The sequence below is a fragment of the Pithys albifrons genome, chromosome 8, assembly GCF_047495875.1.
Source record: "Pithys albifrons albifrons isolate INPA30051 chromosome 8, PitAlb_v1, whole genome shotgun sequence".
Classification (NCBI taxonomy): domain Eukaryota; kingdom Metazoa; phylum Chordata; class Aves; order Passeriformes; family Thamnophilidae; genus Pithys; species Pithys albifrons.
This window is the reverse complement of record NC_092465.1, coordinates 8,506,577-8,525,099: the sequence shown is the minus strand read 5'-3', so window position 1 is coordinate 8,525,099 and position 18,523 is coordinate 8,506,577. Positions and strand designations below refer to the sequence as shown.

At 37.6% G+C, this 18,523-nt stretch overlaps 1 protein-coding gene across 1 annotated transcript in view; it reads right to left on the bottom strand.

Moving 5' to 3' along the window:
• Positions 1-2,859: 2,859 nt before the first annotated feature.
• DPP10 (dipeptidyl peptidase like 10) overlaps positions 2,860-18,523 on the bottom strand; it is a 254,412-nt gene continuing 238,748 nt past the window's right edge. The window contains exons 20-26 of the mRNA XM_071562404.1: positions 15,882-16,076; positions 14,265-14,319; positions 10,023-10,122; positions 9,208-9,266; positions 9,049-9,121; positions 7,387-7,460; positions 2,860-5,905 (exon numbers count right to left, since the gene is read on the bottom strand). Coding sequence (XP_071418505.1) covers positions 5,768-5,905; positions 7,387-7,460; positions 9,049-9,121; positions 9,208-9,266; positions 10,023-10,122; positions 14,265-14,319; positions 15,882-16,076 — 694 coding nt within the window. The 3' untranslated portion in view covers positions 2,860-5,767. The remainder of the gene's footprint in view (positions 5,906-7,386; positions 7,461-9,048; positions 9,122-9,207; positions 9,267-10,022; positions 10,123-14,264; positions 14,320-15,881; positions 16,077-18,523) is intronic.

Genomic DNA, 18,523 nt, shown 5'->3' with positions numbered 1-18,523 from the left:
CATATTAAAAATCCATCAGCCCAACAAATTTAGTGTCTACTACAACCCAAAAGGAAGAAAAGTGAACTTGGTAATGTAAATACCTTTCAATGCAACAATCTGCACTGTTTTGGAAATTAAATTATTTTACTGTAACTGATTATTTCAAATGAGGAATTATATTTAACAATTCTTATCTTACAATGACTATCTGAAATGTAGGATATAAATTAAACAGAAGACTAAAAATCATTAGGAAAATATGTAATTCATCATTCTTTTGTGTAAATAATTGAATGATCTGGCTCTTCTGCCTTAGTTAAAAGTTTATGAAATCAAGCATTGACTTCATCTGTCTCTAAGGTTACCACTTTATTTTAGAGCAACAGCTCTGAATATAGCAACATATTGTAATGTCACGTCTCCTTGTCTGTCTCCTCAGAACACTCTTCTTTCTTACTTCTCTCTTAATGGTGCTGAAAACCTCCTTAAGAATGGATTGTATGCATTATTTTATTTGTCCAATGTATGTGCAATGAAAAGGCTGAGAGGTTGAACATATCCCAGCACTTCTGCAGATATTCTTTGCTCTTCATTAGGATTTTGGAAGCATCTGCCTATTTTATTAAAGCAGTTCTTCTGCAACAATATCAGATATTCTGTCCATGCATTACACGCCCTTCCCTTTTTTTTTCACAGCAAGGTTAAAGCATTTACAGACACCACCAGAGCTGTAACTGCTGCCAGCTGGTCTCTCAGCAAGATGTGTGGAGTTGGTCACCATGTGCCCTGGCCAAGCCCCCCACACTCACCTCTGACAAACTGGAGAACAGCAAGATGAGCATATTACTTAGTCATTTTTAAACAATATTCTTCTTATTCCCGAGGTAACAATTTCATGCCTTTGCCAATCAATTGTGTTGCCTGATGGACTAAATTCTCAGGCTATAATGCCCTTTCACAGAGAGCTGTGAAGGTTCTGCACTGTCTGGAGGATGGGAACACCTGCCTGCTACAGGTGCTTGCTCCCCAGCCGAGCCTCTGGGGATCAGCTGCCCATCAGCATGTAAGTCCCTCAGAAGCTTGCCTGATAGCTGCACTCCCAGCTCAATTGTAACATAAAACACGTTACAGCAGAAAGCATCACTTTCCTTAGGGAAATATTTCCTGAGCACCTCCCTAGCAATTATATTCCCTCTGCTGATTTTATCAATCAGAAGCTTTTTTCTTTTTTTCTTTTTCCTTTGGTCACGAAGTCTAAAAAAAAGGGCTGTTAGTACTTTATGGGATATTTTATTTAAAAGGAATTGTATATATGTAAGTTGTGTCCTCATGATGTATAGGCATTATTAAATCAATTTTGTTGTTTTGAAGTTCCACCTAGTAAAAGTAGGATATTTGATTTCTAAAGTAATTAGACAGGAAAGAAGTCTAGTCCCCTTTAATAGAAACTTTGGACTGCATACACTGATGTGGTTTAATTTACTTAATTCTATCCAACTACATGATCAACCTAATCTAACAACCCTGTAATTTCTAGACATTGAAAAACAAGCATTTATTTAATTTACCACTGCACTTTTAGGTACTAGGTTTGTAAGACGCATGTTGTTTTACTTCCCTGGTGAGTGAACCACTAACACTTGCCATCCATCCACCTACCTCCTTGGTGCCAGGCTCCTCCTCGACTTTCAAGAATGAAATTCAACAGCCAAAGTTTAACTAAATCCTTTCTTTTCTTTTCAAAGCTCCAGGCACCTTGGAAGTTGTGACTCCTCTCAGCCACATCACACGAGTTCCCCATTCACTGAAACACTCTTGAATTGATTAAGAGGATAAAGAGGACTCAATGGCACTGAAAGGTGTTTTGCATGAGATGCACTGTAATCAATACCAGCGAGGTCCTTCTTTCCAAGGCAACCAATTTGCTAGGAGGAGTTACTTGAAGTAAATATAAAAACTTGGGCCACTGCACTTTGCCTGTGTGCTTCTAGACTGGGCAAAAGAAAGTGGTGTTCAGTATCTTTGGGTCAATCTTCCTCTTGCTTCAATTTCTTCAGTAGCATCTAATAAACCTATGAGGAGGGATCTGAGGTCACACCTGGCACCCTCTGCATTTTATTCAAGGAGCCAACACTCAACATTCCATGTTTTCATGGAGAACCTTTGGCTTCAGGTCAAATACAAGCTCTTCTGTCTTAAAAGGCACAATGAAAGCCAAATGAACCTAACTGACTCCATACTCAAAGTGCCAGAGCTGAGAGAACAGAGGCAATGATCTTCATTTTCACACACAGGAAGATCTACATACGCCAAAAACTGAGGAACAGTGAGCAGCTGGTTATAGCAAATCATAGCAGATGTTGATCAAACCAGGTCATAAATAATTCTGTCCTTGCTGCAAAAAGATTAAATACATTAATTTAAAAAATAATCAGCCTTTCCTTGTACTCAACAATCTAGGGAAAATACTCCAATTGGCATGCAGTTATTCCTGATTTTGTAATACAATTGAATTTTCAATATGACCTACAGGTTTCACAGATTCTGCTAGTTGTAATAGAAAAAAAAAGTAAATCAAGAAGGTAAAGATAAGCTCTAGCAAGCAGTAAACATATATGCTGATTCTGTTGCTTTTTATAAATTAATAGGTCTAGTCTAGTGCCATATTTTAAGGACAGCTGAATGAAACAGTAATATTTTTATACTTTAAACGTCATTCTGATGCTTAACAACAGACAAGCTACAAAAAAAATCTATGCTTTTCATGCTATTTTGGTGCAACATGTACTAATTCTTCATCAATACTATAGATCACATAGACTAATTAATGATTGCCATTAGTTATGTACGTAAGATCTGTTTTATAACACTGCTCAGTTGTGCTGTAAGTGGAGGAATTATTTGAACAGGTTAGCAGAAGTAACGGAACAACTTACTTCAAATTCTTTAGTCTAACTAGAATCAGAGCCTGTGCCTGCAAACATTTTTGCAATATCTGAATTCAACCTATACATAAAAACTTCAATAAAAGCCATTAATCTGGGTCTGATGCTCACACTTGTATACACATTTGTATAAAAATATCTGTATTTCTAGGACAGTGTTGGAAATGATAAGAACATTAAAAGCACACCACATTTCCACAGAGATGACCCACATTTCAGATATTGGTTTATGTTTTTAAACATACCATTCTTACAGAAGGCCATGTCCTCATGACATGTTCACATTCCTGTAAATACGAGAGGAGATGCAGGATAGAAAGAGCGGAAAATGGGGTCTGAAACAGAGCTTTGGGGAAAGGAGGAAACAGGGTATGGGCTCCACAGAACTGCGATACTGTATTTCCTGAGCACATGCATAATCCTATTGCGGAGGCACAAGCCTTCTTTGTTTTCTTTTGCAGATAACTAAACACAAGTGAATATGGAGCACAGCAAACATGAGCACAGGGTGGCTGTGTCACACAGCAACAGTCAGCACATACTGGGAGAATGAGCTTTTTCCCATCTCCTCCACACGCCGAGTCTGTGCGACACCCTCAACGCCTGCACGCAGCTTGTGCCTTCTTCATGGGCATTGGGCTCAAATCAGGGACAACATCTCACTGAGTTCAACTGCACTAGGACCTTGTCTACTGTGTTTGTTTAGGAAAAGCATCAGTATTGTCAGATGAGCATTTATTAAGTGATGGGTGTATATAAAATCACAAACTAGCAATCCCAGCCAACAGAAGACTTAAAATGTTGCCCCTCTATAGAAAACAGGATTTGAAAAACCTTGTTTGAATTCTGCTCTCTGTTCTTTTGTTGTTTTCTATGATCTTACTGCAGTGCACACAGTAGCCTCCATAGAAACTGTACCCCTATACTATACATATGTACTCCATATGTTCTATAATTACCACAAAGCAAAGCTGTACCTTGTGGTGACACTGGGAGCCAAGCAAGATATCATTGCACATGAAAACTGTATTAAACTAATTGAAAAAATAGTTAAACATTGCTAATAAAACAAGATAAATACTAAACATTAATAGACAGAGACTTTCCAGCGTTCCATAAAACCACACCTTTCAGACAAATTAATTATTTGCATCATAAAAAAATTCTGTCTGTGAAAGAAAATATTCCAAAAGGAAGTGATGAGTAAAAAAGCTCCAGGTGATTTTTGATTACATTAAAAACAATTCCCATTCTCGTAAAATATGCAGACCTTTACATCTTAAATAGCATATTTACCTTCAAAATATTACTTTCTTTTTAATCCTGCAAGAAATGAAACCTTAACTGGGTAGAAAAGTACTTGGAATATATCCAGAAATAAAAAAAAACCCACCAAACTACAGCTATTCTCTTGTAAGTGGCACAGCATCTGTCAAGAGTTTTCACATACCTTTGGGAAGATATCTCAAATTAAGCCAACACTGTGCTTGATTTTCATGATCAGAGCTAATATTCTGCAAAACCAAACTAGCTGCCTTGTTTATTTCATATTTCAATTTCTATTGCTGTAATTCATCCTGGCAAATAAATGGATGTATGAGGGGCTCGCCCTCTGAATAAATAATAAAATTTAACTTGTCAGGATCTTCCTTTGCCTTGAACGAAAAACATTTCATTTCTTTGTGATGCTGTGGAAGCTAAATCCTGTTGCAAGAGACTTAATGAGCAGCCTTGGAATAAAAACTAATGCTGTGTTCCAGCTACATCACCACCTTGATGAACATTAGAATTACATCTGAGACCAGAGGGAAGAAAAGGAAGATGCACTATACAAAATATGTCTTCTTTTGAAGAGTAAAGTATTACTCAGTGGCATTATACATTGTTAATAAATTTTCTTTATCTGAAACTATAATTTAATATTTATGTATCTAATTTACATGTGACAAAGTAGCATATTTTAAAATTAGAGTGTAACCAGCAAACTATTAACTACTATAAACAATACCAAAACACAACTCAAACATCTTTTAAGGAAACAATAGATACATTTTGGACTGGGGAATGATTTCAATTGCAGATATTGTTTTAAATACAGCTGTCAATTACATCTTGAAAAAATTCTTCAACCTCAGAAAGATTTTCTGCTTAGGGAATCCTGGGTATATACATAAAGACCAAGAGCACATCACCAAAAAGTCCCTTATTGGTTACTAGTAGGTACAGCAATAATTGTAAATGCTGAAATTGTGTGGGGGAAATAATTTTCTCTATCAGTGTTATATGATGCACTAGACAACATCCCCTTGAGCAGAAACTACAGAAAATATTGTGCCCTTTATTATCTCTGTGGTTTCTTACGTGTAATAGACAGCAGAAGAATTGCACTTATTGTAACATTACAGTAAAGTGTTAGATTGTAGTTCACCTTTTAGAATATTAGTGGCCATAATACTTATGATAGGTTGTGCCTTATGTAAAGATGAATAAAGATGTGCATTTAAATTAAAAAACGAGCAACCACTTACAGAACCAACAGTGAGGCTTAACATAACAAACATGCACTAACCCTACACTTATGCAAAACTAAGTTCTTCAGGAAACTGTAACCAACTGTTGACCTTCCACAAAGGTAAAGGTTTTGTCCCTTGGTAATATGTTTGGACTTTGTAGTCAAATTCCAGTTTATTAGCTCATTGTCTGTAAATGTGCTGTTCCACTGTGATATCCTTTAGCTGCCCTTGAGCTTCTGCAGAATCTGCAATCTTACAGTCACTTTTATTTAAGGTTTTATTGAGCTGCAGAGTAAGTCCCCTTCAGTGCTACACAGATAGGCTGCCTTATTCATCCTCTTCAGGTTCCTGTGGTAAAATTGGTGTCTCCTCCTTTAAACAAGCACTAAAAAACCCAAGGATTGTGCTGTAAAGGTGATATTTGCTTTCCTCAGAAGCAATGTTATGACCTTCATCTGGGTAGATCTAGCAGAGAAGAAAGGAAAAAAGTAAATAGTTTTTAAAGGCTTTTCAAATATTTAGGACTCTAATTTTCTTTCTCTGATCTTCAAAATGTTTTAGATGACAACAGGATGATAACATTAGTTTTATGGCATCAAGCAGAGCTAATAAAACTCAAAGTAAAACTCATTCTCTTGGAATTTGAACTTCCATAAAACAACCACTGCAGTGGGATCTGCAGAAGTGAAAAAAATTTATATTCTCAGCCATTGTGCTTATAACAGTTTACTTAGCTGGCATTTTCAGTAGTACCTAGGCATCCAAATCCCATTAATGTCAATGAGGATTAATTACCTCATGTTTTTAGAGACCTCTCAATATCTCAGCTTCTAAGTGTTCAGCAAAAAACCTTTTATTCATATTTTTAACTATCTTGCTATCTTGTCTAAAGCTCATCTTCTCTCTCTCCTAGGATGGATGTAGGCAGTTTTATCTCTTACAGAAAATTCCACTGGGAATCTCTCCCAAGTCAGGCTGAGCAAACATTTGCAGGATGAATGAAGAAATCCAGGCCATGAGACAAGAGACCTGAGGTGGCCTGAGGCAAAAGACTTCAGCTGCTTCCTCAAACTCAGGTTATCACAAGGTTGCATGAGAAGGGCTAAACAGGGCTCTTCTGATACAACTCTGTTATTCCTGCTTCTTCCTCTCTTCATAGGCCTTCACATCACCTCAGCTGAAATCACAAGGACAATGGGAATAGATTCTGCATATAAAGTCCTTTTCCTTTGCTAAGTGACACTAATCCCTTTGGTGCCATCTTCTCCCTGCCAGGAGCTCACACACTTCAGTGAAAACTTACAGGATCACCCACAGTTCAGCAAGGTCGAGGTCTGCAACATGTAACATTAGAGAAATTTGGAGGAGTGAACCAAACCCACATTGTCTAAGATATCCAGGAAAGTTTAATGCAATTGGAACACTTGGCCAGCAACATCCACGTGCTCCAGGTGGGTCTGTGCACTGGCAGCAGCCCTGTCCTGCTCTTCCCATCATACTCTCTCAATACCCTTCTCCTCTGCAAGGCACTGCAGAGAGGGAACAGTGCTCTTGCCTTTTAGTTGCCCTCTAATAAATTTAAATGTTGAAAATAAGGGGAAACTACTCTCATGTGATGCAATACTTTTCAGGTAAAGAGGGACTAAAGTAGTGATATCTCCATGTTAAAATAGTACATATGGATTCCAGAGCACTTTATATAGTGTAGTAAGATAAAGAGGTGGAAAAACAAAAATATGAGAGGCGAAAAGAGCGCAAGAGAACAAGTTGATATAATTCTTAACATCCATACTATCAGTGAGGAAAATGGGATTAAACAGAGTTCTAACTGCAAGTGGAAGTAATACAGCTGCATTGTGGTAGGGAGGGTCCTTCTCAGTGAAGAAATAGCAACAGGAGGTTAAATGTTCAACTATGTTTATAGGATAAGTCATGGGTGCACATACCTGCATAGTGTAATTAGCCCCAGCTTTTATTAGATGTTTAATTAGTTCTGCTGAATGCTGGAAGTGGACTTTAGCTGCAAGACAACATTTGATATTATTAGAAAAAGCTACACTAATATGAAATACTTATCTGTTAAATAGCTTTGGCTGAAAACATTTCCAGCCTCTGTAATTACTGGATCTGAAGCTGACTATCTTTAAGGTCAGAAGTGCCCAGCGCCCTCGCTAACAGTGATACAGGGTGTTACAGTTGAGGGTTTGGAGGAGGAGCTGGAAGCCCCAAGGGAAACCATGCTTTCTAGGCACTGTGAGGACTCCTGCTTTTATCCCTGAATTACACACACTGTGACAGAAGTGTGTAAAACCATTCTCTTTGAACATCATGGTATTTTGTAATTGTGCTAAAGGAAAGCACATTGGATTTTCTACTGCTTGCAGAGGGTTATTACAACCCAATCTTTATTAGGAAAAGGAGTTTCTCCAACCTATCAGTAACCTAAGCTTTGTGTGGTAAAACAAGGCAACTTTACTACATGTCCTAACCCTGCAGCACTTAGGCTGGGTGGTGCCACTGGATGTGATACTGAGCAAGGGCAGCAGAGTCCTAGGCCTGAGCACACTGCTTTGCTCAAACACCCACCCAAGTCCCAGTTCCCTCCAGCACAGAGTTCAGAGTGGCAGAAATTGCTGCTGCCTCTTCCAATTAGCAAAGCCTGAGACCCTCACGCTTGCGCAGCCACCCAGTATATCTTCTCTGTCCCTCTCCTCTGTGCTCTGTGAAGAAACACTAGACAGTGTTTGCACCCCTCTGATTGGACTTTGGATCCATAAAATGTGTTTGGCAAATCACACTGGGGTGAACGGCTGGCAGGTGCCATTCTCACCAAGCCAGTTGTGCATGGGAACTCTCACCTCAGCCCTTATCACTGTGAGGTACTTATCCCTCAAGACTGAGGAGTAAGAAACCTTGTAATATCCCACATTCACCAGGAAAATGCTGGGGAAAGAGGTTAGGCATGTGAATCTGTACAGAGGAGCTGGTTGTAGCACTGTAATTTTTGTAAAGCTTATTCTTTAGACTTACATCAGTCAAGGAAGTTCAGAAAAATACACTGAAGTTAAATTTAAATCTGTAATTACAAATTATCTCAAGTGACACATCTTGTGATTTCATTTAAAGTGGTAGAATTTACCCAGTTTTACTCATTCTGTGTCTTAAACTACTGCTAAAAGTATTAGTGCTATTAAAAGGTTGTGTAAAGCTTCAGCTTCAGATGCTTTCACACTACCTTGTAATTAATTAGCTGAACAGATTAACTTTCCATTTGGTGATGTACTTCACCAACTGTACTGATAATTCTGAAGAATTTCCATGAATTTAAAACAATATATGCTATTCTATTAATAATTCATATATAACTTTCACTAGCAAGACAGTGGTCCACAAGATTTAAACAAATTAGAACATACAGGACCTGAAAGGTGAAAATTTTCAGCAAAGTATCATCATTTTAAAATTAGAAGTTGAAACAAAATTAAAAAATCCTATCACAGCAATAATGAAACTGAAAATGTACTTGGTAGGTGTGTGTCTCATCAGTCTTTGAACACCTGCCTGTCAGAAGCTCTGACTTCAAATTGATTGTTTGAGTAAATACTTACCATCAGCTGTCCCATGAACTATTAGCAAATTTGCTTCTTTTAAACCATGAAGATTGTGTAATACACTGGATCCCTGGCAAACAAACACACACAAGTGTAACCAAATTGCATTTTAGGAGTAAAATGGTCATTTTAAGTTACTTGTTTATTTGAACTTACCTGATAGGTATTTTCATCTTTTGGTGGAAACCCAAGGTATCTTTCTGTAAAAGCTGATGCTGTAAAAGTGAAAACAAAAACTTGTGAAATTAAAGTTACTTCTCCTTAAAATCTGACTGAGAGTCAGGAGAAGCTATTTAAAAGTCAATAGAGAAGTTCATTTAGAACCAGAATGTACCATTTTAACGTACCACTGAAAACCATTTTTAAATATATAAAAAAGGAGCCAACCAAAAACCAAGCAACATCCTTTCCCCCAAAAAAACCCAAGCCCTCAACCAATAACAAAACCCCACAAACTCAAACCAAAACACAAACAAAAACACTAAGAAAAATCTAACAGACCATAAAGTAATCTGCTCTGATTTCTCACGTATCACAGTCCAGAGCCTGTGCCCTAAACTTCACATATACAGAACCAAATATCCTGTAATTGAATGACAACATGGTTGATATTGTAATGAATTCACTAACCTTAAAAGATTCATTCCTAATATAAGTCTTGATTCATGCTGATACACCTAAAGATCCTTAGGAAATGAGGTACCTGACTGAATTTCAGTGGAGAATGGGAAATAGCCCCTTTGCAAAAATCGGTGGTGTTAATAACACTCTATCTGTTGTGTGTTTTGGTGAACTGTCCCAGTATTACCTTCACTTTCATTTAAAGAAGAGAACAGGACAGTGGACAGTGAGGTGAAATCTCATTGATGTTGTTACATTATCTGCCCTTAGCTAAAATAAAATATTTAGTTCCGTGAATAAAAGATATTTTGAATAGACTATCACACAGGTGTAGGGCAGGGAATACTCACCATATAAACTCATATCTGTGATTGGTGCCACCACAGCTCCACACTTGAAGAGCCGTTCACTGGATTTCAGAATCATTGATGTAATGTAGCCACCATAGCCCTAACAATGGGATTGAGAGTTTTGTTCATTCATTTATTTTTAGCAACAATAAAAGTCATTTGCCTAATTGGATGGTATCATTTTAGAGTATACATTTATATCTACAATAATTACTTTTAAAGGAAATGTAAAACTAGAGTTTAAGAGTGAATGACGATCACATTAACCTGGTCATGTTCTTTAAACTATTAAATTAATAATGAGTATATTTTGGTTCAAGCCCCTTAATTCCATTGTGGCAGACGCCTATAGTTAGTAAAAGATCTGAAAATTACAGAAAAACACCTTAAGAAAAGAAACTCCAAAGGAAGGCTTTGTGAGATACAGCCTAGATAGGAAGATTTGTACTCAGTTTTGAACATGTTCCATATAGATATTTGCAAACTAACAAGATGCCCTGAGCATTTTGGGGACAGAAAAGAGTAACAGAATGGGGGTAACAGATGAATTGAGTGCAGTATGTCCTCCCTGTGACACCTAAACCTTCACAGACTGAATCCTGTTGGTATTAAAGAGGTTTCTGCTTAAGCATTGTCAAAGATCCCACAGAGAACTACAGATCCTGCAGAAATAAAAGCTGTACATAGACACATTGCTCAGTATTATGCTCATCTCCGGATGCCCTTTCTGGTCACAAGAACATCCATGAGGCTGCTTAGCTACAAAGCAGGGAGAAGAGCCAGCATGAAGAATTTGAGAGAGATGAGGCAGAACTGTGGAGGTCTGTCCTTGCCTCACCACATTTATCTGTCCTTATGGCACATCTCTTTACCATCTCTCCTGCAAAGCCTATAATACACCTCCCTGAGAAGAGCTGTGACACAAATTGAGTCATGAAAGCTTTAATTTGAGAGCAGACATTTCCTTGGAATGACATTGGCAATCCATTTCTGTACATCTGAAATCATTCTAGACCCACAGAAAATGAAATTCTGGATTGTGGTGTCTGGGACCAATGATTTCTCATATATTATGGGCTCTTCAAATTTCTCTATTTGCAATCTTTATTTTCCCTTCATCATTGTTGGAAGGTCAAATTTTTTGTTGTTGTTTTGTGTTTGGCACAACACATTTCATGAAGAAGAAATTATCCTATGACAGGGAAATCAAAATGCAAAACACCAGCTGACCCAAATAAAGAATATTATGCATCAAACAATCACAGTTTTCTCATGGAATTTTATGAGCGCTGCCTGCTCTTGTTCTTCATGTCTAAATATTTAATCAATAGATGATTTCTGTGGAAGAATGGGAATATTTAAAACCCCTTTAACCTTATTTAAGAAAAATAAGCAAAGAAGAACATTCTTCGGAATCAATCTATAGTAACGGTGAATGGACACACAGAAGGAAATACAAAATAAGAGCTTGATTTTCAAGGGAGTGTGAGGAACTCAGTTATTCCTTTCCCATAGAAATTACAGCCCAGGAGACCAAGAGCTGCCTGCATCTGTCCATGTGCAAGAGGAGATTTCACCCAAAAAAGAGTTTCTGAGTGGGCAACAGTAACTTGTAATAATTCAAAGAGTCTAAGAGGACAGCAGCTTTCCTCTGCCTCTGGGTTTTCTCTGCTTTTACTTGTGTTTAATATTCTGTTTGTGTCTTTCCCAGTAGCTCTACAGCACAGTTGTAATCCTAGGATAGGTATTGCCAGGTTATTTATTATTTATGTCATGTTTTCATTAAGAGCTTGTTTAGTTCTTCTGGGAATTTCTTTCCTTTGTGCTTGTGCCCTTGCTTCCAGCCAGGCTTTCCAGGACAAAAACATTAGAGAGTGAGATCACATTTTTAGAAGCATTTCACAATGACAATGCAGAAAATAGTCCATATGTCCTGATGCAGGGCCATGTGGTGCCCCACTCCTCGGCTGCATTTCTGTGCTTACGACTTCATTGCTGTATTTTCAGGGAGGAGGTTGGCTGTGGATTTGCAACTCATTTTTAAACTCTCTTTTCACTTCCATGAATAAACCCAAAACTTGCACAGAACCACAATTTGCTGTCTAACAGTTCAGGAAGGCTCTTGGATCATGTGTCAGTTGGGATTGCACCCCTCACAGAAATAAGCAAGGGGGCACTGGCAGATTGCCTGGCACTCAGAAGCAGGTATTTTCCACACCGTGCCCTTCTGGACAGCCTTGTTACTCTCAAGCCTCATTTACATCATTGATTGCTACAAGAGTTTTATTTCTGTGTAGTTCTGGAATCTCTTAAAGAGCTCCCTGACAGTGTGCATGACTCCAGTTTTTTGAGATCAGCATTAAGCCATTCCAGTGTCATCTTATTTTCAAGCAAAGTGCACATTCTGTTTCCATCAATAAGGCAAATCTCATGTATAGCAATAAAAAATAATATTTTCCCTATCATGTTGTTGTACTAATAAAAAGTAAATGAATTTTAAAGTAGATTTTTAATTGACTCTAAAACAAGCAGAGTAGGGAAAATACAATTAACCCTAGGAAGCTGTTAAACAGATTTTTTAATTAATTCTAAAACTGACTTTTAAATTTTATGAATTTTTGTTTGACAGTACTAAACAACTCTGAAAGGTTAACTTGAAAAGGGAAAATTTCCCTGACTTCAAAGCAGTGTTGAAAGCTTATCAGATTTCCCAGTTTTTGCTCTTTGCTTCTAACATTTCCACTCCTCATTCCTCAAAACTTCTATTAGAAAATAAATGCAGCCACATGGTCATCAATAATATTTTGTGAGAGAAAAGAAAAATCAGGAGTAGGTCTTGGCAGACATGTAAAGCCATGGTTAAATGTATGCTCTGTGGTAACTGTATCATCACATCACTCTTAGGAAACAAGGAACTGCTGAATCTCTGAGAGAAAACAAGTGGGAATTTTTAAATAGCAATGAAAGACTTTCTGAAGTCAGAAGCAAGTGAGCAATTTGGGGTGCTCAGGGATTTCATTTCAGAAATAGTATTTTCCATCATTTGGAGAAATGTTGATGTTCTATACATGTGCACTTTCACATACGTTGGTAACAGGCATTAAAACATGAATAAAATGTGGCCACAATCATCTGATGGATGAAATCAGCCCTGCTTGTACATCCTCAGCTGAAAAATCTCTGGCTGCTGCCCTACAAACCAAACACTGCTTTTGTTCCTACTGAAATTCTTGCAGTGACAGTTTCTTTAGCTCCAAGGAGTGTGGCAGGAGCTCAAATCTTTGAGCAAGGTCATGTTCATGTGAAACGCTAATAATAGCCACAAACATTAGCCAGTCCTCAAAATGCTGCCATGCAGGAGGTAAATGTCAATATTCTCATCCTGCATTCAGGCAGACTGAGACAAGCAGGTTAAATGACTTGCCCAAGGCCATGGTGCAGGTCAGGAGCAAAGTGGGGATGGCAACTAAGGCATTTCATAGCAAAATGCATGCTGCTCTTAGAACTGATGACAGGGGGGTACTTGTTTATGGGTTTTTATTACTTTGAATTCAAAGACACAAAATAGCTTCATTTTTATTAAAAAACTTTTAAAAAATTAAAAGGTTGCATGTAATAGTTCGTAGATGAAGCAGCAGTTATGTGGTGTTTCTAACGGCCGCTTTTTAATAGACATCAGTAAAATGCTATTTAGTTTGCTACTATAAGTTAAGCCCTTGCCTCATTCTATCTCATGCTAAGGGCAACCATAGGCCACACAGCAATGACAGCTGATAAAACAGCAAAGGCAAGACCTCTCTGGTGCAACAAGGAAGTCTTGACAGGACCACAGGGTTGTTACTTATCTGGGCTCAAGGGTCAGTAAAACATTCAGATATAAAACCTGTATTAGGATGATGTTGTCAACTTTATTGCAGTCCAAACATAAACCTGTAAGAAACAAGCCTTCACAAAAACAAAGCTCATACTAAAAATCTCTAAAGAAAGCAGACTTTTTTAACAAATGCTTTCTCCTTCAAAATCTGAAACAGAAATATTGCTGTACCATCAAACTGTTCTTATTAAATTAAATACCCATTCTGAGAAAAAGATAATATACAGAATAAACAGTAAGTTATGGAAGGTTTTTTCTCCTCTTTTAATAACTGAAACTGTCTTAGGAAAATAGAGAAATATATTTACTTATGAACAGTATTTTCTTAAAGAATAATGATGATATATCCTAATAATTTTGCACATTACCTTTCCAAATATACCCAGTCTCTTAGGATCAATGAAGGGCTCTTTCAATAGTGATCTGAAAGGCAAAAAGTGTTTTGTTTTTTTACTTTGGTAAAGGAAAATGCTAAATTTTACTTGCTGAATATACTATGTAAAAAAAATTATTTGTAAAGTAAGGATTCATCATACATGCAGATCAGGTATAAGAAGAAATTACATCCATACAAGTAGTACTACACTGTGAAATGCGATTTCCTTCCTAATTTCTTCTCTATATGGCAAACAGTTGAATTAGGCTTATTTTCTCTAATTTAGATACCTGAATTTAAGCATCTTGTCTAAATTACCCATTTACATTTGCTTTTCAGTTGAAGGACAGAAGAGAGACACTGTCAAACAGCCATTCTTTCCCACCCATCCTGGAAACCTCTTTTAGTCCGAGGAGAATCATCCTCCAGAATGTTAGGATTTTCCACTAACTAAGGCTTAAACAACTGCCTTTGACCAGCTTTTCGACAGCTGAAGGAAGATAAGATGAATGGAAACTTTTTGACTCTAGATAATTAAACAAATAAGTAATTCTCTCATTGAGATCATTCATTGGATATAGTGAACTTTACACAGAAAGGACAGAATAACCTGAGGGGAAAATCCAACCGGATTTGAGGAGACAGAACCAGTTGCAGCAACTCCTCTCAGCCAAGGGCACCTCCTCCTTTTTCCCATGCAGTGCATCCAGAGGCCAGAAAAAATTTAGCTTAAAGCATCTTGGTATTTGAGCAGGGAGCTCTGTCCTCACAGGAAACTGTGTGGGCTGCTCCCCATGGGAGGTGAGGGTCACCTGGAATCGCTCTGCTCAACACAGCCCATTCCTGACCAACATGAACACCAGCAGCCCTATTGCCCAGGTAGGTCCCAGCAGACACAGCTGCCTACTCAGGCAATGGTTGAAGCATCAACTGCTTTCAAAAGAACAAGAAGATATCTGTCTTGAAATCTCTCTTTCCTTGGGAAACCCTAGAAAAAGTCCATCCAGACCTTAGTATTAGCCATTTTGACATGTGCACCCTGTGTAAAGAGTGTTGTCAAAGCTACATGTGAGTACTTCACAGGTGGAAATTACTCTTGCCTGCAGCTGGTGAATTTATATCAGTCTAAGAACAATAATGTAAATGAGAAATAACAGGTATTTGCCCAAATTTTGCTCTCATTTACACCATTAGAGCTCCATTTGCTCTGTGTAATTACTCTGGATCTCTGTAGTGAAAATGAGAGCAGTATCGAGTCATACAGGCCTAAAATATTGCAACACAAATGCATTTAATCATTAACACATGCTCAACAAGAAATTTTCCTAAGGGATATAGACAACTAAGAATTAGATCAGATGGCATATTTAGATTGCACAGAGCAGGTCAGCTTTATCAAAGAGAAGCAGCAACACAAAACCCCCCATATCTTTGATCTATTTGTTGCTTGTAATGAATATATTATTGTTTAAAAATTTTCAAATGCATTAAGCTAAACATTAACAACATTCACTAAGAAAAGATAACACACTGGGCAGTTTCAGTTCAAACTGCTCATTCATGAAGGTGGAAGAAGGGTAAAAGAGAAGAAAAGTTTGCACATACGTACTCTACAGCTGCTATTTGGTCCTTCACTTCCACTGATCCTAGGCATCGATGGACCTCCTGTAGAATCTTGAGGCCTTGAAATCCACTCCCTCTGCCATCAAATCGAGCTACGATGACATTATCAGAGTTGACAAGCACTGAGTCCCAGTCAATGTGAAACTTATCTGTAACCAACTGGCTGCCTGGAGCTTCATCACTGCAAATACCAACACACCAGACACAAACGAAGACTATTGACAATGTGATGCACTGTGCCGATCTGCAATATTTCACTTAGCCTAGATGGCAGAGTTCAGCTGGTTATGCAATCCTGCTGAATTACTCTCACTTCCATCAATACCATCATATTAGCTGTGCTGGTATCCCTGCAGCAGTAGTAAACAAAATGATTTCTTTAGCTATGTAGCCACTATGTTGCAGTCCTGCCAATACCTGAATATACTTTGTTGAAAGAACCAGAAAACTAAACCAGAAAACTAGTGCTACTTATAATAAAGTGAAAAAAACCCCAACACATAATTACAAAATTCATTCTGTACCCTGATTACTATTAAGAAGCATGTTACCTTAGAATAGAGAAAATAATTGCATTATTGTACACATGAATAGATTTTTTGAAACAGAGCAGAAAGAAGACTGAAATATACACGAGAAAATTATATTTTCCCCATCCAAATTCACAGCAAGAAATGGATACAGGCAGGAGTGATAAGTTTATTTTATGCCTTAAAAGGAAAAAAAGAGTTGGTTTACATCAGAAAAGGTGGAATAGAATGGGAGAATGAATTTTCTAGAGGAACAATAAGATTTGCCATTGAAGCCAAATACACGATTTTCCTTACAAAGAAAAAATAAAATGTCAGTTTTGAAAGGGAAGTTTGTCATTATTTTTCCCCAAAGATAAACACAGAATAAAAGAGCAGGCTACCATGAAGTTGTACAAAATGCAAAATAGTTCTATGCAGGTTGCATCTGCCAGTTGACTGCAAATTAAAATGTAAAAGTGTCTGTGCTGGCTGTATGGAAATGAGATTGGAAGGTCTGTGGGAATATCCTGTCTGAGGTGAAAGAAAGATGAAGACAGAAATTATTGTTTTGCCAAAGAGACTTATGTAAACCTGGGGGAGGAAAGAGAGATAAAAATATTCTATAATAACTACTGTGTTACATGTACAATAAAGTGCTGATTCAATCACTGCTTTTGGCTGTAGATAACACAGACCATCTCCAAGGTAATCACCTGATTAATTAGCAAGCATATGATGAACACATGTTCTTAAATTGAGACCCAGCTATGTAGTTGCCGTATCATGTACTGAAATCCGGATTTCTCGGTTACAAAGCCAGTCACAACATGTTATGCTTGATTTATCTTGTGTATCAGGCTTATACGTGGCTTTATAAAAAGAAAGGAAGGGCATTTTTTGTTTGCCTAATCAGTTCAGTTATGATTACACTAATTGCTAACAATGTGGAGCAATATTGGAAATAATGTCAGGTAAACTCTGCAGAAAATACATGATTCAAAAAGTATATAATCATTATTATTTACTATAAGGAGCAGACCAATACTTCCAATTTCTGCTTATTGTTCACAGCAAGGTTTTAGAAGAACTACACATTGACACAGATGTTTTCACAGAGTATTTATCATTACTTGCAATAGTAGCGGCCTCAGACCAGTTATAATTATTTTTAAGTTCTTTGTACAATAAGGTAATGTCAGAAATATCCATGTTTGGTAACTTTTCAACAGCTTAATGCACCCCACACCAGTGAAAATATCGTAAGTCAGCCTGCGTCCCCCTATCTAAGAACAGAACTAATACAGTGATCACATTAGTTTTATACATGTGATATATCTTGCTTATATATACATCTTGTGTATATGTGTGTGTGTGTGTGTGTGTGTGTGTGTGTGTGTGTGTGTGTGTGTTATATGTGTAGACACTTAAGAAATAGGGGAAGAACCATTACATTTGTAAGACTTTCTCAAAATCAGAAAGTGCTTAAAACCAAAAAGTGTTTTAAATCAAAGATGATACCCTCAGAGAAATTCTTCTGCTAAGAAAGGAACAACAGACAGAACCTCAGCAGTTGTCTCAGTGGGTGAGAACTGACAGTGATGGTTCCCAAGCTCCTTTTTGGAGGGCATAGCTGGGCTACTTTCAGGTTCAGGCTTTAAACACTATACATCTTCCAGTCCTACCTGATGTGTTTTTTGATATATTGCTTTTGGAAGCAATTTTCCAGTGGCTAGTTTATTTCAAGATTGTCCATATAAGTAGTCTGTGACAGGCATTTAAAGCTATTTCCATCAAGGTGCATATCAAAATTCCCATTAGCACCAAGCGGTCTCTTTACTCTTCAGCTGCTGCTATATAATGACACTGATTTTCTGAGGTGTGCTCCCGTCCTCCATAGAGTGACAGCATACATTCTGTGCACCATTCAGGCCCCTTTGCTAACCTTTTAAATGTGGCTTCTGCAAGGTATTAATTCTTCATGCAAGTTTGATTATCCTGAGGGCTTTGTAACAAGGTAAGGTTGATACTACAGTGCAGTAATAGATGCACAGCCTGTCCTGGGTTTAGAAAATATCTCAAAGGTCAGGTTTGGTTTTATGCTTAGCACTACTCACAG